The sequence below is a fragment of the Grammomys surdaster genome, unplaced genomic scaffold (genome assembly GCF_004785775.1).
Source record: "Grammomys surdaster isolate TR1022 unplaced genomic scaffold, NIH_TR_1.0 372, whole genome shotgun sequence".
NCBI lineage: Eukaryota > Metazoa > Chordata > Mammalia > Rodentia > Muridae > Grammomys > Grammomys surdaster.
The window spans coordinates 9,285,427-9,307,324 of NW_021604791.1; the positions used below are offsets into that span (position 1 = coordinate 9,285,427).

General features: G+C 43.2%; 1 protein-coding gene across 1 annotated transcript in view; it reads right to left on the reverse strand.

Moving 5' to 3' along the window:
• The window catches only part of Spata18 (spermatogenesis associated 18), a 32,244-nt gene that overhangs the window by 4,651 nt on the left and 5,695 nt on the right, over positions 1-21,898 (reverse strand). The window contains exons 2-10 of the mRNA XM_028780831.1: positions 18,901-19,006; positions 18,651-18,766; positions 17,204-17,310; positions 10,199-10,294; positions 7,865-8,071; positions 6,328-6,366; positions 6,036-6,291; positions 4,438-4,596; positions 2,554-2,729 (exon numbers count right to left, since the gene is read on the reverse strand). Of these exons, the coding sequence (XP_028636664.1) occupies positions 2,554-2,729; positions 4,438-4,596; positions 6,036-6,291; positions 6,328-6,366; positions 7,865-8,071; positions 10,199-10,294; positions 17,204-17,310; positions 18,651-18,766; positions 18,901-19,006 (1,262 nt within the window). The remainder of the gene's footprint in view (positions 1-2,553; positions 2,730-4,437; positions 4,597-6,035; positions 6,292-6,327; positions 6,367-7,864; positions 8,072-10,198; positions 10,295-17,203; positions 17,311-18,650; positions 18,767-18,900; positions 19,007-21,898) is intronic.

Sequence of the window (21,898 nt, forward strand, 5' to 3'; positions counted from 1 at the left end):
CTCTCTCTCTCTCTCTCTCTCTCTCTCTCTCTCTCTCTCTCTCTCTCAATTTTTGTATGTGTATGGACATTTTGTTACATACATGATGTCTGGACTCTATGTCCCTGCAGATATCACATATCAACCTATTTGTCAGTGACTTGGTTAAAAAATAGAAAACTTACTCAAAGGAAGGCAGGAAAAAAAACACAGGTGACAGTACCCAATAGAATAGCTCAATAGTCTGGAGCAATAATCCAGTGTAAGAAGATAATACGTAGTATGAATACATGAGGGTGTGGTGGAGGATGGAAAGTATGTTAAGCACACAAACAGAGAAAATGTATGGTTTAGTCAAGGCACAAACAGCAAACAATAATAGCAAGCTTAGTTTTACTTAAAATGAGCCAATGGTACGTTCTAAGGCTAACAGTAAGGGAACTTCTATAACGTAGCTAACTTCATAGCTGGGAATATCTAAGGATGAAAAGGCGTCAGTCCCTCTCCGCTGCTCACTTCGGCTGAGGTGCCTATATCCAACTCTTTGACCCTTGCGTTAAAAAGAAAACTCAGCAGAGTGTGGTGCCCTGGCCGAGGATCAGAACAACTTGTCAAGGAGTCTCCAGCCTGTTTCACATGAAAAACTACCGTGGCATGAGGTCAAGAAAGGGGTTTCAGTGGTTGCTTCCTGTGAGAGGATGCCAAGTACCAAATGTTTTGGTGTGTTCTGTAACTCCCTAAAGCACGCTGTCTCATTGAATCCACAGGGGACTGCTTCAGGACCTAACAGATACCATTGTCCACAGATGTTTACATGCCTTACATAAAATGGTCTCATAGGCCGGGTGTGTGGTGCGCACATCCTACTTCTAACACTAGAGAGGCTGGGGCAGAAGTACTGGGCTTAAATGAGCTCCAGGCTAGTTTGAGCTGCATAGTAAGATTGTGTATAAGTGTATAATACATACATACCCAATGCTGTTACATTTTCCATAACCTATGGACTTCCACCTGCCTACTTTAAGTCACATCTAGATTACTTACAATACCTGATACAATGTAAGTAAGATATGACAATTATTATTCTGTACTAAGGAATGACAAAAAATAATTTATACATATTCATACTTTTCCCTGATATTTTTAACCACTGGTTGGTTGACTCGACAGATATGGACCTTTAGACACAGAGGGAAAAAAAACAATAGAATCTAATTCTACTGTAGTTAGGAACTCTAACTTCAACTGCCCAGCCATCAGGTACACACAACAGTAGGCTTCCTCTGGTTAAAGCATGTGATGGAGAGGCCAATGAAACATGCAGATTACACAAACCAAAATGGGTGAGCATCTGAGTGATACTGCCCATATTCTAAAGAAGAAAGGGATAGAGATAGAAAGTGGTAAGGGTTTCTGTAAAGAAAAGGACTCAGCTTCGGGGCAATGTTCAAACATTAAGTTCTTCCAGAGTGGATATATGATAGGACATAGATCTGAAAGAAACTAGAATATATCAAGGGAGTATGATATGTTCTACCAACCAGAAAGCCCATTCCTGTTATGAAGGAAAGATGTGTGGGCTCTCTCATCAACAAGCTTGCAAGAATGTTGGACATAGTTCCCTGAACTATGGCTTAAAAACCTGGAGTTCATGTTTTCTAAGCACTCACTAAACGCCTGACATCATCCTAAGTGTGCCATCTGAGTTAGCTTAGCTAGCCCTCTACAGTCCTAGGGAAGAGGCTTAAAAGAGAAGAAAACTGAAGGGCAGAAAAATAAAGAACTATGTCCAAGATCACATAGCAACAAGTGGAGCCAGGATTTCAGGCTAGGCAGCTTGAGGCCAGAGCTGTCCTTCTTAACTAGCTTGGTCTCTACTCTCAAGTAACTGGTAATCTTGAGCTACAGCTAAGATCTTGCCAAAACTCAATGAATGCTTCAGGTTATTTCAACTTCAGGTTTATTAGAGGAGTGTTCGCCATGTGAAATTTGGTAGACTCTAATGGTTCTAGACAAAGAGTCCAGAGCCACCCTTTGCACACATCAGCGTGCATGATTGTGCCTGGTGTTTATGAACCACAGCCCTCCCAATCCCTGAGCTAGAACCACTGCAGAAAATAGCAGAGTGAGGTGCAGATGTGTGCATTTCTAGCAAATGCCCGGACTGTACTTGCCACACTTTGAGAGACCTGGTCTAAATTATGCAATAAGAACTGCTCTCTCTGATCATCAACCTTTGACCTCCACAGGAGCATCCATCTTGCACACATGTGCACACACATTATATACCGCACACAGAAAAAAAAATAAAGTTTCAAAAATGTGTTGTATTCACAGAATACATTTTTTTTTTGAACAATCAATGCTCCAGCCAGGCTCCAGGTATCTCCTTAGCATCTCCACAAAGCTAATGTGTTCAGTGAAGAGTGAGCCCAAGACGGGAGTCCAGATGAAGATACAGAGAAACTCATGGCAGGGGAGTGGCTATTGATTACCCAAGGTTCTTTCCCCCTTCATCTTCCTAGGGAACAGAGACAGTGAGCATCGTTTAGCACCTGCCCCTGTGCCTCTTACTTGCAATCGTTAAAGACTTCTCCGTCTGCCCCAAATGCGATATCGAGGGGTGGGTCTAAGGACTGCATCGCAAAAGCAATGCAGCAAATCTCCTGGATGAACTCAGTGAGGAGGCAGAAGTCAACTTCAGGAGGGAATGAGATCTTGGGGTTGACGTTCATGGCACGGATCACATCCTGAAAAACAAAAGATGGCATGAGTTGGCTGCAGATGTGGGACAAGAAGCTCCAACATCCAGAAGATCTCAACATCAACTGGAATGGGCTGGGTGGTGGAGAAGGGTGTGTGAGTGAATGTAAGTCAGTCCAGAAAAGGACGCAGGTGTGTTACAGGAGAAGGATGCTGCTGCCCGCTCGTAGGGAAAGAAGAGAAAAGACGTAGCAGAAATGACAAGCTAACAGCAAGAAAAATATCTTTTAGCAACTAAAGGAAGAGGCTCATGGTACTTCTTTATTAGTTCATAGGGGAGGGGTACATGCTCATGTGTGCACATATGCATGCAGGTACATGTGGGGTCCAGAGATTAATGATGGATATCTTGCTGGATCACTCAAACTTAATTTTTTTTTAAGCCAGGGTCTCTCCTTGAACCTGGAGCACACTGGCCAGCCAATGAGTCCCAGAGATCTACCTGTCTCTGACTCCTCATCCTGTGATTACAAATGTGTGCCACTTCGCCCAGATGTTATGTGTGTGCCTGGAATCTGAACTTGGGACTTTGTGCTTTGATGGCAGGCATTTTACAAGCTGAGCCTTCTCCTCTCCGTGCTTTCCTTTTGTGAGTAAATGTGTGAGACACCAGCCAAAAACTCTGGCTAGTCCCTCCCTACACCATAACATAAGCAAAATATCTTGTTCTTTTATTAAGTGCTTACTATGCACCAAGACTCATCCTAGACAAATGGCCCGTCTCCTTTCATTGACCCCACCCAATAACTCTGTGGGACAAAGATCTCGACGCTTCCTTTCAGAGATGAGAAAGCCAGAGCACTGAGGGTTTAAATTCATGTGGAATGCAACAAAGCAGTCATGTGGCAAAGTCAAGATCAAAGCAGTACTCATTTCCCAGAGCCCTCTCTCTTAATAACTAAGATGTTTCAGGACTGGAGAGATGGCTTGGTGGTTAAGATCACTAGCCGCTCATCCCAAGGACCCAGGTTCAATTGCCAGCACCCACATGACAGCTCACAGCTGCCTCAACTCTAGATTCCAGGGACACTGACACCCTCATACAGATATAAGTACAGGCAAAACACCAATATATGTAAGATAAAAATAAATAAATTATGTTTAAAAGAACTAATATATTTCAACTACCAATCTCAAAAGACCCACCTAAAGGCGATGACTCTAAACCTCAGAAGATTTTTCTGTGAGCTGTCTAAGTAAGAATCTAAGGGGGTGACTCAGTGGATAAAGCATTTGCTGCAGGCATGAGGACTCATGTTCCAATCCCAACACACACATAAATTCAGGGTGGCCATGGCAGCCTAACGGTCTAGGTACTAAAGAAGCAGATACTGGAGAGTGATCGAGCAACCTGGCTAAAGTACCCAAATCAGCAAGCTCCAATTCAACAAGAGGCTTGCCTTAGTAGTTAAAGTGGAACATAATCAAAGGAGACACCCAATACCAACATCTGTCCTCTACAGATGTGTGCTCATCCTCACAGACACATGCAACACACAAACACATACCACACTTGCAGATACATGCAAAAAAAAAAAGCAGCCAATATGGACCAGTGCTTTAGGGTAAATTGAACGTCTTTCTCTTCTATCACATACAAGTAAAATCAAATATATAGACGGATCCCTGAGTTTTCAGTATTCGGTTTGTCCTCGTCAGCCACACACCACTCCTCACGAGAGACGGAAGACTTACACTGACACTGCTTTGTGAGTCATAGAGGTCCAGATGACAAACGATATATTCGGAGACTGTGGTCTCAAAGTCATTGGACCCCACGTTCGATGGTGTCAGCATCTTCCTCACCCGGATCTTGAAATGCCTGAACGCCATTTTAGCGACATGAAATGCCTCCTGCACAGGAAAACACAGCAGGTTAATCTAGCGAGGAGAGGAGATGAAAGAGAAGTGTTCAAAATGCACCGCCATCCCAGCGTTCAAATCACTGAACGTGGTTGGTCAAACGTGGCTTTGACCTGTGAGATAATACATGATGGTCCACTAATTTTAAGACAAGTGAGCCTTGCATTGGTGACTCTGAGGGCCACAAGCCTGACAACGCAGACCCAAGGATGTAAGTCCTATGCTATGGCCTCACAGGAATATGGTGGTGCTTGCCAAGACATTAAGAGAAACCAATTCATCCCAGATTCCTGTTACAAACTCAGTAAGCCTTTATACCTGTGATGCAGTGTTTGCTGGTAGGACTTGGTTTCTCAAGGAAAGCATGGTCTCTAAACTCATACAACTTTAACCAAATCAGTAAGTGACTCTTAGCTACATAAACCAGGCTCTTATGAAGAGTAAATGCTTTAGGCTTTAGGCTTCACTGGCTGTCATCTCTGTCACGTAATATTTTTTACCACACCCCTTTAAAAGTATAAAACCATTCTTCATTCTTAGTTCTTAGGCACAAGCCAGATGTTTTAGGAACAAGCCAGATGTGGCCCGTACTTGGCTGATGTTTGACAGAAATGACTAGAGTCAAGATTTCTAACGTGACTGCTCTCCTACTAACACAATGTTTTGTTTTGTTTCTTTGTGTTTATTCTTATTTTTGTTGTTTTTTTTTGTTTGTTTTTTGTTTTTTTGAGACAGGGTTTCTCTGTGTAGCCCTGGCTGTCCTGGAACTCACTCTGTAGACCAGGCTGGCCTCGAACTCAGAAATCTGCCTGCCTCTGCCTCCCAAGTGCTGGGATTAAAGGCGTGCGCCAGTGTTTATTCTTATAATAGGATTTTAAGATGCCATCCTCCCACGAGACAAATCTTTGGAAACCAAGGATTATATTTTAAGTATCTTTTACGTTTTGTGAAACTCGAACAGCCGAGCTTGCCAGCCTTAGTAAGTCGTAAATAACTTAAGTTGAAGAGTGAGTTAACTTATTCGGTAGTTTTCTAAGACTGGCAGAAGACCAATAAGTAATGATCATTTAAAGCAGTAGCCCTACTGTGTGCTCATGTCATCATATACTGTAAAAGGCATGGTATCTGTCAGTTTAACATGGACAATTTTGAGACAGTCTTGTGTTGTGTGACGAACAGGTCAATAGATGTCTGATCAACATAAACGTTAATATATGTGATATGTATACGACATTTTTAACAGTCGTGAAAAACCAAATAGCTCCCAAATATAAATAATGGAAGGATGGGAGAAAAAGAAGGGAGATGCGGATCTAATGGGGAGACGGGAGTCCTCCCTCCACATCCTTCAGGATGCACCAGCCTTTTAAGGTTGCACCATTCAGTTTGTGATCTCCCACCGCCTCAAGGACTGCAGATGTCGCATTTACCACTGTGGCGATGTAAATGATCCGCTGCACCGTCTCGGTCCTGTCGATGCAACGCCTCAGCAAGCACTGCGCATCCAGGCGGGCCTGGGAATAGGCATCGCTGAATCGGGACAGGAGAGCAGCTTTGCGAGCCACGCTGGACATTTTGGAATGGTTTGGGGACGGGCTTCTGACCTTGGCCACTGTGGTGCAGGGACTATTGGACCGGCTATGGCTGCGACTGTGGCTGCGGCTACGACTGCGGCTGTGGCTGTGGCTGTGACTGCGACCGCGCCCGCGCCCGCGCCCACGCCCGCGGGTGCCTGGGCTAGGAGACCGGCTCCTGGCCGACCTGTGGTTGCGGAGTAACAAGAATCAGCATGGCAAGACAGATTCACTCTTCCCTTGTTCCTGGACTTGTTAAACAAGTATTCGTCTCCGCACATAGTTCACAAACGCCACACTAGATCCATACAACCTCACACATACGAGTGGGGCTCGAGGGGCCTGCCGGGATTATCTCCCCACTTAGGCCCGTGGAAGGCAGGAGGATGCATTTTTGTCCCCAAAGGCTTCAAAGGCCCCCAGAAATCAGAAACAATACACCATATTTACTCAGTGAATTATTCACAAAGCCCCTCATTGGGAGCACCCAATTTATATTTTTAGTCACCCCGTGTCTCTAGCTTTGACTGTTACTCATTTCTCAAAGGGGAAACCAGAAGTCCTTAAAGATCATCTAGGGGCAGCTCCTGCAGTGAGGGCCAAAATTAGCACTCAAGTCAGATGCTAGGGTTTTTTTTTTTTTTTTGAACTAACGCAGCATCCAAGTACTTCCCAGGGCCTTGTGACTGAACCCAGACTTATATCAAGAGCAAAACAGACTATCAGAGCAGCAGCCCCAAGGCAGTTGAGACCCCAAAGGGAAGTCTTAGGGGAAAGAACTATGCAAGTAGCAAGAAAAAGCAATCAGCCAATCAGCAAACTCTGTGAGTGGAGTAAGCCACCTCCCTTTCCTGGCGTTGCCAATTCCCACGGGGCAAATACTTCCAGTGTTCCCTCTGGCTATTCAATACCAGTCAATATCAGTAGAGCACAGAGGAAAGAGCCTCCACAAAGGAATTACTCAAGAAACATCTAGGTAAACGGGGACAGTCGGGAGCCAGTGCTTGGATAACCTCAATTAGGAAGTGCCTGAGGGGCGAGGGGGAGAGCAAGACAGGAAACCCAGAGTTAAAGACACTCAGCCCCGCCCCCATCTAACACTGACACACTCATCTGTCCCATCTGTCGTGTTGAATGGGAGGGATTTCATGAAAACAATGTATACACGGCCATTAACAGAGTTAGAGAGAAAAGAGGACATGGCAGCCAGGTGGCTCACACCTGGAATCCCACCAATCAAGATGTTGAGGCAGGAGGATTGCAAATCTCAAGTCAGTCCTGACTATATAGTTAGCTGCAGGCTACAAAATGAGACTCTTGCCTCAAGAAAAAAAAATCAAACAAACAATAACAAAAAAGACAGACACCCCCCCCCCAAAAAAAAGGCAGTGTAGTGGAAAAAAAAACCAGTCATCTCTAGTCACTGGACACAGGACTCCTAGGCTTCTGGGGAGAAGGTCCTCATCCTCACACAAGCCTGGTTTCAAAGCTAAGACATCCCGGTCATAGCGCTTAGCCATCTTTCCTAGATAGAAAGATGCAGTTCCCTTTACAGATGGAAGCTTCTTGGCTGCTGGGGGTTTGATTCCTCTCTCTCACACACTCTCGCTGTGCAAACTTTCACCAGTAACTCAGAAAGAAACAAAATCAAAAGCAATGAAGGGATCCCCGAGAGTCTGTCAGACCTTCCCTGGAGACAGTTTTTTTCAGCAGACAAGACAGCTATCTCGTCCTTGAGATTCTGCAGATGCTTCTCATAGTTGGACACCACCTCTTGGGGCCGTTGGTCTGAGGTCCGTTTGCTTGAACCTCGACGTTCATTTTTAAGAGCCTCACGACGATTCTCTGAGGTTTTGTGGCGGGCATCCTCCTGGGCTTGAAGAGATTTGAGCCTAACAACGGGAAACAAATAGACGTGAAAAGGAGAGGAAATAGAAGGTGGGGAAGGAAGGGAATACTTTTTCTAAAAGGAAGAAAGGGAAGAGAAAGAGAAGGAAGCAAACAACTGTCTCCAGTCAGCATATCATCATCACATAAGAAGTCTCTCTAGGAAATAGATGTGAACACATACAATAAGCAAAGTACAAAATTGCAGAGACAGGGATCCCACCCACTTTACAGCTTACTGCGGGTTGGGGGGAAGCTTCCTGAAGAAAGGCTATTCGTGTGGGTCCCCTGAGAACAGAAGAGTGTTTTACAAGGAGTCTTGTCTTTGTTGAACAAAATTCCAAAATCTATTGACCTTCAAAACTTAATCCAATGCTGGTACAAGCCCTTGCTCCCACCAGTTCATTTCTTGAACAGAGTGTGAAGGAAGACTACGCAAGTCTAGCTGGAGTTATGAACTTTAGGAGGAGCTAAGGTGGGAGGATTGAGGAGAGGAAGAGGAAAGGGAAGAGGAGGAGCTAGGGGAGGGAGTGGGAGAGAGATGTAGGAGGCACCATGGATGACCACGCGTATGCCGAGAACAGTCCTGGGTAACGTATATCTAGGTTAGTTAATTGGAAAACACTTCTAATTGTATGGGCATATTGTTATTGAGCATTAACAAACATATAAAGCCTTTGATTAATATTTAAGCCTTAGAGTCTCATTTCCTACTGGGCCTATGTGGATGACGGGATGGTCTGGGCAGAGCCCAGCCTTGAGAAGACTACATGGAAGATTGGCAGAACCATCTCCCACACTAGCATCTTGTGGGTTGCAGGGCCAGTGTCTCTGGTTGCCTGAGCGGATGGCCTGAGCTGAGCAGTAGTGGTATGCCACCACCACTCATGGCTGCAGGCCTAGGCTAGTTGGGAACACGGTAGCTGATTAAGAAAAACCAGATTGAATGCCAACGATTTAAGACATTACCGCAACAATGAACTTAATGGGGCATGAAGATAAAAAATGTCAGAAATAAAACTGGCATCCACATTAAGATCCAAAGAGGTGTGACCACTGTAAAACAGAAGCAAAAGCCCTGAGAGGACCTGTAGTGATAAAACCAAGAACTGTGGAAGAGGGGAGAAAAGAGGAGGGGCTTGTTAGGATGGAGAGAAGTCAGAAGCGCTGAGGGACTTAAATATGCATGAGAAACAGCAGGAGACAGCTGGGTAATATCACTCACAAACTCAAAATGGTGTGTCAGCCAGGATGTAAGAGATTAAAATGAGGCCAAGGAGGAAAGAAGTAGGAACAGCAGCATCCTGATGAGCCTCCAGAGTGTTCTAGAAAAACTTAATACTAGAACATGTATGGAAACTAAATTAAGCTAAAACATATATGAAAAGCATTAAAATCTCTCTCTCTCTCCCTCTCTCTCTCTCTCTCTCTCTCTCTCTCTCTCTGTGTGTGTGTGTGTGTGCATGTGCGTGTGCATGTGTGTGTATGTGTGTGTGTAAAAACACTTCCTACTTTCTCCTTTGGATGTAGGAGGAGGCATCAAAGTTAAGATTCAAGGGAATCAAGATTAAGACAAAGGATCTATGCTCATTGATCCTCTGTAAAAAATAATCAAGAAAAACTTTAGGAACTAGTCTGGAGTCTAAATTAAGATTTAACAAAAGTTTATCCCAATGTTGCATGCAGCGTTAAAAGTTAGTATCCAAGAAAGTATTCAACATGAAAAAAAAAAGCTAAAACAATTGAAAATGATGAACTCATCTGAAATTGACTTCTGCATTACTTTTTTCTCAGTGATCAAACAAAATAATGTAAAATAAAAAAGGTAGAGTCCAAGACCAAAGAGATACCACACTGCTCTTTGATGTTTCGATATACTGTTTGGAAGAAATAGCAAGTGGAAACCCTACGTGCCACTAGAATTGCTATGTTACACTTTAGAAATTTCTTGTAGTCAGTAAGACATTCCTGACTACTATATCCTGTAGTGAGGAAAAGAAACTAAATATTCATGAAATCCCTCCCTCCTCATTTGTGGAGGGGTAATTCTCATATTGTAATAAATGACTGAAAAGCTAAACTCAGTGTTTCAGTAGCAGCTGAAAGAATTCTATAGTTTTTTTTTTTCTTACTGCTTTTTCAGCTGATTGATCTCCTCCTCTGCAGCCAGGAGAGATATGGTTGATCCGTTCTTGCCTCCTTCAAGAGTCTTTCCACTTTCAGCCAGACTGTAAGAAAAATCAGTCATCTAAAACCAGATCTTTCCAAATTGGCAGACTTTCCAACTTGAGGCATAGGTTTTCTAAGGAACTTCTGACCCATGTTATAAATTCGCCTTAAACAGCATCAGATTCTCAGCCCTCAGACCATTGCAGGCAGTGTGAAGGACTCAGACAGAAACACACTACCGTCCCTTGCTTGCTAAGACACAGAGAGCTTACTAGTTCTTCCCGCTCAGCACATTTACGTCTTCTACCCTTCCTATCCAGTTCCCAGTAGCCTCTCTATGTAAGATCTCCATTTTACACTGTATACCAGTTCCTATTCTTGCTGCTTTTCACTATGGGGCTGCATTTATTTTTCTAGTACTTTTTCAACATAAAAATCAGTCACTTGCCCATTATGGTAATTAATACTTGTGTCCAACTTGACTGTATTAAGAAACACTTTGGTGAAGTACAAGTTTGGAGGTATGTTTAGGGAGATATTTTCAGAGAAGATTAACTAGAAAGTGGGGAGAATGACCTTTAATGGAGTCAGGAACATCCCATGAGCTAACTAAAGAAAGGGAGAGAGCCACTGGAGGCCAGCATTCTCCTATCTCTACTTCCTGATCTGTGAAGACATGAGCCAGCAGCCTCCAAATGCCTCCCATGTCTTATCCTTCCGTCATGCCTTCCTGTCTGTGATGGACTGTAACCCCCTAAACCATGAGCCAATATAAACATTTTCCACTAAGTTTCATCTTTTTAGGTGTGCTGGTTAGTTTTATGTCACCTTGCCAAAAGCCAGACTCATTTGGGAAGACAGAACTTCCATTGGGAAAATACCTCCATCAGGTTGTTCTTGGTGGGCTCAGCTCACTGCAGGCAGTGCCACCCTTAGGCAGGTAGGTACTCTAGAAAGCAGGCTGAGCAAGCTATGAGGAGCAAGCCAATAAGAAGCACTCCTCCGTGGCCTCTGTGTCAGCTCTTGCCATTAGGTACCATGAGTTCCTGTCCTGAATTCCCTGGATGATGTACTTCAAGCTGCAAGATGAAATAAACTCTTCCCACAATTATTTTGATCATGTGTTATCATGGCAATAGAAATCCTAACTAAGACATCAGGTATTTAGTCACAGCCCTGAGAAAAGTAACTAATACCAAAGATTGGTCCTAAAAAGTAGGGTCAGTGCTGTGACTAGATGACCATTGTCACATAGTCATGGAATTGTTTTATGAAAATAATAAGGAAGAGTGTGACACTACGGGCTGGAGAAAGCCCTATCAGAGCTCAATGGGCCTCTGGGAGGAGCTCAGAGGACCAGAATGGAACTATGAACAGTGTGGCATGTGGACGCATGGACAGGATCCATTTGCAAGGTTTCAAACTAACAAGACTTTATGGGGACTTGGGCTGGAAGCCATTCCTGTCACTCTGGCAAAGAATCTAGCTGCCATATGTCCATGCCCTGAGGCTGAATTTAACAGTGCATAGCTTGTTTGGTAGAAGAAATTTCAGGACAGCAGACTATCCAGATTATGGCACGGCTATTGCTCACTGTGTTTCGCAAGATTTACAGTGAGAGTTGACAAAGGAGCATAAAGACTGAATAACGCAGTTTGAAGAATGGCATAAACCTGGTTATAAGGCTACAAACTGAAGTGTGCAGTTTAGTGGGGGGTGGGGGTGGGGGGATTGGAAGCCAGATAGAGTTGAAGACCGAGCTGGTAGAGATTAAATACATTAGCATATTAAAGAGAACTTTGGATGTTGCACAGGGACCATATTTAAGGTGCCTAGAGGACAAGATTCCAGCCAACAAGAAATCCTGGGTATGTTAATACAAACTCATGTGAAAGGGGGATACCTGAAAAGACAAGGCCCCACAGAAAAGCAGCTGGACAAGAAAGTGTTTTCATTTTCAGCTGAGTTCAGCTGAGTAGGCATTGTGGTTCAAGGGGACAGGTTACATCTCAAGATGGTAGGAGAATTTGATGTTAGCCACATGGTGTTGGTTGGGGTTTGGTACTGGTATGACAGGCATGCAAGATGCAAGAATGAATGAGGTGTGAAGGTTTATACCAAGGATCCAGAAAACCAGTGAGAGCAGGCAATGTGTCTCAAGGTTGGTTTGTCTGCATGAAGCTCCAGAGTGCCCTGTACACAAGACTGTGAAAGTGCACTTTACATTGCCGTGAAGACCCCAGAATATTACAGATATATGAAAAATGGGGCTACCCCCTTAAAACCACTGGAACCTAGATAATTCTTCAAGAATGCCAAATGTCACACATGGAACCCCAGGATTTGGTTTGGAATCTCTAGGTCTCTCTTGCTTTTATCTGGTCTTCCTTTTTTTCTTTCTCCTATGCTTCAGTTCATACCCTTAAGGAATGAGTATATTTACTGTGTCTACTGAAATCATTGAACTTGCTTTTTGTCTTATACGGGTTAATGGAGTCCCTTGAATATCAGAGAACGCTTTGAACTCGGGCTTCTAAACAATTTTAGAACTCTTAAGACTTTGGGTACTCTTAGAGATGAACTGAATTCATTTTGCACTTTAAGAACAGTTTGAGACTATAGAAGCCAGGATAAAATATTATGATTTAAATGTGCTTGGGCATCGGGCTGACTAGAATCAGATTGGTGATGGCTGTTTTTTTTAATTCTCTTTTCAGAAGTGTACTCATGCACGCCACAGTGCAGGTGTGGAGGTCAAAGGACAACTTGTGGAAGTCATTTCTGTCCTACAGTAATTCCAGGTATGGAACTTAGGTCATGAGGCTTGACAGAAAAACACTCTCTAACCACTCAACCATCTCACCAGTCTCGCAACGCTTAATTTTAACGTCCACTTGATAGGCTAAAAAGTATCCAAGGTGTCACTCTTTTAGGAGTTTGTCTGTGAAGGTGCTTCCAGAGACCATTAACTGAGAAAGACACTCTCTAACGTGGGCACCACCATCAAATCCTCCTGGAGAAAGGAGGGAAAGGAAGAAAGCCAGCATAACACCAGCATGTTGCTCATTTTCTGCTTCCGTCCCCCAATATACGAGCAAGCAGTCTTCTGCTTCCACGGGCAGGAGTTGTTCTTGCTACTAGGCATTCCCTGCCACGGTGAAATGCACGGCTCTACCTCTGAGCTAGCTTGCTTCCATGACATGGTTTTTCATTAGATATTTGGACACAGCAAGGAGAAAAGTAGTGTGTGCACCCACATATCTTGTGGATTTGTGTCACTGATTTCTTCCACTTTCTAAGCACAATTTTCTAAATAGCTTGGTCAAAATTAGTACCCAGGACCGTCTTTGACATCGATCGAGCCACATTATCTTTCTCTGACTCGAGAATCTACATTTAGTGAGTGAAAACGAGCCATACAGCATTGGCTGAAGACCAGTGGTTCTCAATGGAGCTGCCCTGGAACAGGGAGACATCACAGGTTCACGGAAGGCCCTCAACGTCTCTGACTTACCTTCCTGAAATACCTAGGCTGTTCCATCACAGCATCCCTGAGCCTACAGACTGCAAGTTTTTCAGTGAAAGGATAATGGGGGATAAACACTGGGACCCTGTAATGCTTTAGATCTTAAATGCATTCCCAGAGTTCAAGGGTGGTAGGCTTGATGTCTGGCTAGAAACACTATTGGGAACATATGGAACATTACGACTTGGAATATTCTGGAGGGATATTCTGGAATATCTTGGAATATTCTGGAAGGATATTCTGGAATATCTTGGAATATTCTGGAGGGATATTCTGGAATATCTTGGAATATTCTGGAGGGATATTCTGGAATATCTTGGAATATTCTGGAGGGATATACCTTTAATGGGACATGAAGACTCGGCCCTTTCTCTCTTCACTGCTCAGCCACTAGGAAGTTAGGTGTTGTACTTCACTGTGCACTTCCTGTCACAATATCCTGCCTCATCACAGTCCCAAGGGGAAGGGTCCCAGAGACCATGGACTGAACTCTAGAAACATGAGCCAAAATAACTTTTCATCCTTTTAAGGTATTTATCTCGAGTATTTTGCCACACCTGTGGGAATCTGACAAACACAGATCTTCACTTAGAGAGTGAGTCAGACTGGCAAATAATGAGATCAGGAATTCCTGCCAAGCCCACGTATCTCAGGCAATTAGTCACTACCTCAAGTGTAAGCCCTCCCCACCTCTGACGCCATGCTGCTTGCCACCTGACACGACCCTCAAGCTCAGTGTCTCCTCTTCCACTGAATGTCACCCACATTCACCTCATATTCATGCCACAAACTACCAGACACATGACTCATCTTTACCCTCGGTACCTTTAGTCTCCATGACACAAAACTTCGTGAAAGATGAAAGACGAAGTACATGAATGGATAAACAGAATGTCTAAAGTCTAAAAGGGTGCCGCAGTAGAAATGTAGACCTGACTTAATGTGGCTGGGTTAGGTTGAAGGGAAATTAGATTGTTTTAATAAAATTTGAATAAGATTTTAAAGGTAAATATGGAAAAATGACTTTTTTAAATCAGAGAATTAAAGAAAATAAACAATAGCCAAGAAAATGGACCAAGAAGAAAAGTGCAGACATGGAAGAGATACACACCCCCTCCTTGCACACAGCATGGGGGTCTGCACAGCTACACACTCACAGGCACATGCACTAATTGAACATGTTTGGATGACATGAAGCATAGTTAAGACTGATAGAGATACATTCTTGAACTAGAAACTGTTTTAGTCCGGTTAATATAGTTTATTTAAATGGTTTGTGGTGAATTGATTTGATTTTTTTTTTGAGTGAATTTCTGAGATGAATGATAAATCAGACTCCATCATTTGGGAGATCTTAAGTAAAGAACAGAATAAGAACCAAAGAAGTGTTTAAACAAAACTAAGCAAGACAGGAACGCGGCAGCAAGCGTCTCCGTAAGTGTAAATGATTCTGGAAGGGGAAACAAGTCACTCAGAAATGATCAAGAAAATGGGCTCGTGAGATGAAAGGGACCGTGGGTGTGGTGTTTCCTCACGGCTACAGAATACTGGCTAAGACAACCTTGTTTCCTAGACTTGTCACTCACTAAGAGTGGTGTGAGACCTATTCAACTCACAAAAGGGAAGTAGGAAATCCCAGACCCATCTTTGATGGCAGACATCAAAGCTCAACCAATTCTCAAAGCTTTCCTTTATAGTTAGAGCCTTCATCACCCTGAAGCAGCTGCCAGCTAATGTTCCAAGAACCAGACAAGCCCCGGTTCAGAAGCCACCAGTCTAAGACACTGGAGCCTAGAGGGGACCAAGGCCACCAGGACCACAAGGCAATACAAGACCCCAAGTGACTCACCTTCCAGATGCCCAAGAATAGAGCAGGGAAAGAGTCCCATAAGAGGCAAGCCATCTCAGAAGGACAATGGCCCTCGGAACTTAGTAAACACTGTATACAGAGGACTGTGACGAACAAGAAAAGCCCCTGCCATCTAGAAATGGTGAACGGAGGGATCAGCTAACATGGGCTGACACACATCAGCGTCCTTCAGAGGAACTCAGCTTTTGTGTGTGCACACATTCAGCTGCTGCATAGATCTGGGTAGAGGTATAAGCACACAAAAGCATGTCTGGAGTCAAGTACGTCAAAATGTTGACAGAGCGAGCTAACATGACTTCTACCTTTACATTTCTATTTCTACATATTTGAGATATAAAATAAAAAAAAATTTTTTTTATTTTTTTTGTCTACATAGATAGAAAAAATGGGAATTTCATCAGAGAAAAGGATGGAGTGACATACACTATCCCACCCTTGACTTCCTTGCTGTCTTATTTATGGTAGGAATGAAATGGATGTTGGGAGTTGAGTTTTTTGGTGTTTGTTGTTTTAATTAAGCATGTTGAATGGTGTCTCATATAAATTGTTTACCTTCTTCAAGTCAGACCCAAAGTGTGAAATTTCTTTGCAGTGATTTCAGAAGCTTATCCTGACACTGATATTTCTGCTGCCTAACACTGCTTAGCTTTAATATAGATAAAATATATTATTTAATAGTTATTAATATATTATTAGTTGTTAATAGTTATAATAGATCTTAATATATTATTTTAAATTATCTATTAATATATATTAAATATTATATATTAAAGTTAATATATTAGATATGATATATAATGATATCATATAATATGTATATATAATAGCTAGCTATTCCAAGATATAAATGTTCCTTTAAAAGAGGGCTATAGATAGATGGTCAATATTGTTTTTCATCTTGGCAGGATCTAGGAAATAAGTCATACGCATGGTGGCATATGCCTTTGTGTCTTATCTCTATCTCTCTGGAGGCAGCGGTAGGTGAATCTCTGAGTTTAAGGCCAGCCCTAGTCTACAGCTTGTCAAAAAAACCAAAAACAAACAAATAAAATTCAAAAAACAAACCCAAAAAACAAAAACCCGGGATATAAGGCATGGCTGTGAGGGATTATGTAGATTCGGATAAACTGCAGTAGAAAGAAGTAACCACCACATTAACTGGAACTGGAGAAGGGAGCTGAGCCCCAGCTCATCGCTTTGCTGCTTAACTGTGGGTGCAATGTGAGCAGCTGCACCCTGGTTCAGCCCAGGCCTCCTCTGTTGTGATGGGCTGTATTTCTTAAACTGAACCAAAATTAACCCTTTCTCCTTTACACTGCTTAAAACGTTTCTTGTCAGATATTCTGTATCAGCACAGAGAACAGTAACTGGTAAGGTGTCTGTCCCACTTAGAGTTCCTGGCTGTCTGATTTACCTCATCTTTTCACACCCACGCACGCATGCACATGTACCTATTTGCAAACACCCACATTTTACATAACCCATTATTCTCTTTCCATTCTTTAATTACTTTTTAGTAATTAATTTTAGAACAATTCCGTTTGAAAAAAAGATAACTTGCATTCCTCTTACTCGTCTTGAACCTGGTTTGCTTGATTCTCTGAGATCGATTCTGTGTCTGAGTGCTGCTGGTCCTGATCCAGAAGATTTTCTTTGTTTTTGCCTCTAGCATGGAAATCCTGGAAAGAAAAAAAAAAAAGTAATACAGACTTTGAAAATAACATGGACAGATTACAAGGACACTGTGTTAAGAGAAAAAAGCCATCCACAAAAGAGCACAGCTCCGTGTGTGTGAACTTCAACAGCAGAAACCCTCAGTCCAGAATGACAGAAAACAGATCGGTGGCTGCTCTAACGGTGGCACAAGGCAGGCTAGGAACAGGGGTGGGGGTGGTGGATGAGGGTTGCTGATAGTTTGCGGATCAGTACAGGAATGAGTTTTGTGTTTGTTTCTTGTTCAGAGCGCATCTGCTGTGGGCTTCACTGAACGTAAATTACAACTTGACTTTAAATGAGGACTTTAAAGCACCATTCTATGTCACCTCTATTCCCAGAATAAAAAGAGTTTGAAACACAGTCCTAACCTCTGCGCCCAGAATAAAACCCTCAGGAAGTAAAACTCTGACCACCCTAAGTCCTCAAAAAATATTAATGACAACTGACATCTCTGGGCAGAGAGAAATTTTACCACGTGCCAGATTCTCTGCAAAGGGGAGAATTGTTTTGTCTTTGTATACCTACCACATTTTAAAAATCAGGATCCTACCATTAAACTGGCAAAATTATTGTCCCCTCTGGCCAGTCAGTATATGTAAACATAAACATTTACAACTTTGCCAAGATCTGCAGAGAGTGTGGGTTTCTCTTCAGTTTGGTTCAATCCTTCAGCTACTGTTTCTTGGTTAGAACAGCCCACTTTAACTACTTCCATTTTTAGAAAGAATCTATATAAATCCATTTAAACATTTGGAAGCAAAACTACTCACTGCCATGGTATATAATATAGCTACACTGTCTCGCTCAAGAGGACAGGACCTCATGGGAGAAACAATTAGAACATGGAAGTTCTAACAGGACTCCGGCTAGTTCTCAAGAGAGTTATTGAAGGAGCAAGGGAGCAAGCCTGGCTCCTCACACGTTTTGGCTTCCTGTCTTGTCATGTAATCACATCTTCCCATACATACCGCAACCAATGTAAAGCTGTCTCCTGTGAGATGTTCCCTGGAGTTTGCACCATGCTGCGTGGTCTTTCAGACTCCAAAAGTGCAAAGCAAATACATTTATGTGTGCATCAGCCACCCCGGGGGGAGCTCGTTGTGACAACAGGAAATGTAGTAAGACAAGATGCCTTAATTATGGTGTATATTGTCTTTCCAGGGTGGAAAGTTTAGATGATGTCTAAAAGCTAAGACTGACCATTGAAAGTTACCAGTCCCAGGCCCAGTGAGGATACTTTGCTAGTTGTCCCATCTTGAAGATTTCAGTGTCATTGTGCTGTGTTATTCGTGGGCATCCCTACCTGTATAGGATGGATCTCAGTCTCCATAATTTTTCCCATGTTTAGAGAACTGAAGGAAGTCTGCAGCAGAGGCAAAAGGCGACTCTTGATTGTCTCCACGCCTTCATTATGCCCCCCTGAGAGAATGAACAGAGAAGATCAGCAGGGGTTGATGGGGAGGAATCTGCCAGAGGATACACAAAAAAAGCCATAGAGCAAACAGAAAGAGAAGGCGGGGAAGGGGGTGGGGGGAAGTGGAGGCAGCTCTTACCTTCTTGAGCTGTCACTGTGAGGATCCCAAAGAGTTGAGCCTGCACTTTGGCGACTTGTTCGATGAGTTCGATGCAATAGTTTAGATTTTGATCACAGGAGTTTGACTGTAAAGTCGAAACAGAAGGTATCAGTACAGTATAGCTTCTGGAAGCCACTGCAGATAAATAAGAGCCTGTGTGCTTCAGGGGCTACTAGGTTCTGACAAGCTCTGGCAGAGACTGCTGGGCACCACCAAAATCTAGCCCCCTGGACACGTGGCCAGGATTGAACTGTGTGGCCCATGCAACTCTATGAGTTCAATTCAGGGTCTGGAAAGTGGTGTGTATCATGACCAGGCCTGGCAGAAAAAAAAAATCACCTGAGAAATTCTGTTTCTGGATTTCCAGATCTGTCATCTAAATACAGAGGAAGCGTCAGAAATCTCTAAGGGGAGAGGAGTGTGGAACCGCAGGGCCCCACCAAAGCTGTTGACCTGACAAACACTGACACTGAACAGATAAGTGCCTGTGAACACTGTTTTGTGGATGTGTGAGCCCCTGAGGTTTGGGGAATTGTTTTCATAGCAATGATTCTACTCAGTAGCATCCTGAAAGAGAGAAAAAACAATAGATCCCCTTAGGAACTGAAGACACCGCTTACGACACAATACACATTGCTGCCTTGTTTACCTCTTTACCAATTAACTCATCCATCGTGTACTTAAAGTTTAGTTTCTAGCATTCTATATGCAGAGTCTACAACTCCTCCTTTAATAGCAAGAAGAGAGTGTGCTAGCTGAGGGATTCAGTGGGAAGCAAGACAAAAGGATGTCCATGTCCACTAGCTGAAAAACAGTGATAGGAAGTGTGAGCGGCCTCAAGTCCACTGGAGAGCCGCCATCTTGAGAAGCTGGGGAAGAGTTCTGAAGCCTGTGAATAAATTATGTCAGCTAGATGGGAAAAGAACAGGTGAGCATATTGGATAAGGCATCCTTTCAGAAATGATCCTGGAACACTAGAAGACCATGCGGGTCTCTTGGTTTATATTCTGCTTGGGTCATTATTTAATGTTCATAGCTAAACCTCAAACTTATTCCAACACTGAAAAAAGGGACAGACCCACAAACAATAAATCCTGTGGGTTCAAACTACATAGATTTATGTCAGGACCAGCACAAGTTCCCCAACCTTGCTGAATGGACCTATCTCCCATCCCATAAGAAGAGACGGTAATAACCTGCTGAGTGTTAGGAAGAAGAATCTAAACAAACCATACCCAGCCCTTCGAGAAGTAGAAGGCAGCTGTGAGGTGGTATGTAGCATTGAAAGGGGTCGGGGATTAGGAATCAAGCAACCCTGGATTCAAATTCCATTCTCCAGTAATGAGATGAGTTCTTTTTAGGAATGAACATTTAAATGAGATGCTCTGTATCCTCCGATTTAGGAAGCGATTGACTTTTGAGCTAACTTCAAGCATAGATCTTAAGTTAGAAGTATGTCTGTGGCATCCCACTACTGCTTCCATGCTGTGCCTGGTAGCCAAAGGAACATTTGTGTACACAACACAAATATTCAAACAGGATATCCCAAGGCACGTTACAACATGCCCTGTTCTCCCACACAAAGCATCGCATAAGATGCTTGAGTTACAAAAATAAATAAATAAATAAATAAATAAAAGATGCTTGAGTTACACATTATCCAATCAGCCCCACCATCTGATAAACAGAGAAAAGATAGGAATTAAATGCACTCTGTCCAGAGTCCAGAGCCTCCAGGTTCATTCAGTCAAAAATCCTAGACTCCTAGTCCACCTAGGGCCTTGGATTGGCAGCCCCTGGGCCAGAGTTACTTTTAAAATTAAAAATGTTGACTTGGAAGAGCTCAGCAGCTGGTGAAGTGGATGGAGAATGAGAAGCAAATGGCTTCTAAATGATCATCCCAGACTATATCAATCAAGTGCTCTGTGGAGGCAGAAACCAGGGGCTGAATGAGACCAGCTCTGAGGATGAGGAAGGGAAAGAGAAATGGGGAAGGGAGGAGAAGGTGAGAGAGAAAGGCATCTCAAGAGAAGGAGCAACAAGCAACAGTAGGGAACATCTCAAGAATGCGCCTCCTTTATTCAAAGACTTCACAGACAGCCTCAACCTGCCACAAGAAGAGTTCTGGGCTTGATCCACTTATAAAAACACCAACAGGGCAAGCAAGGGCCACCTGACAAGGTCACAGGTGCACCTTGCTTTAAAAAACTCATTGTAGGACAGACTTTGTAGAGTTCACATCAAAGTGATTCTGGAGGAGAGGTAGAGTATAGAGGACAGTCACTGGGTGTGGGGATGAAGTAGGAAAGTAAGTCTGAAGGGAGGTCAGGCTGAGGGATGTTGAAGTATGTATCCATGGGACTCCATGGTTAATCATATCTAAATCAAGCAAGGTGCCATTGGTGCCAGCATTACCTAAGGGTAATGAGTTTTGGCTTTGACTGTTCAGGGTCCCAGAAGGACCCTGGTATGAAAATAGAAATGTCTTATGAGAATCTCTAACTAAGCCTCTATTCCCTCTCAGCACATATACCTTACAGGATGGTCCTCAGAATAACCCTATACCTCGGCTACCTTTGCCACCAGAAACTCAGCAACACAGGAAAGGAAAATTAGGTCATTTGAAGGGAGGAAGGCTCAGCTGGGCTCTACACTGCTTCCCACAGGCTCAGCATGTGTGACATGCTTCATACCACAGCTCTATGAGAAACAAGTAGAAAGTGCATCTGTAACTCTAAAGAGAGGCAGCATTGGGGGTGTGGCTTTGGATGGGAGAGGGTGGAAGCCTGTAGAAGAGAGATCACGGGGAACAGACAAGAGGGGGAGATCACGCTCAGGTCAAGAAGGAGTTCCATCTTGCTGTGTCATAAGTGGGCTGAGGAAGAAAGAACAGTAAAGAGCAAAACTACTGGTGAGGAAAAAAAAAAAAAAAACAAGAGAAAAGGACAAGATGAAGAACCAAGACAGAGGAGCAGAG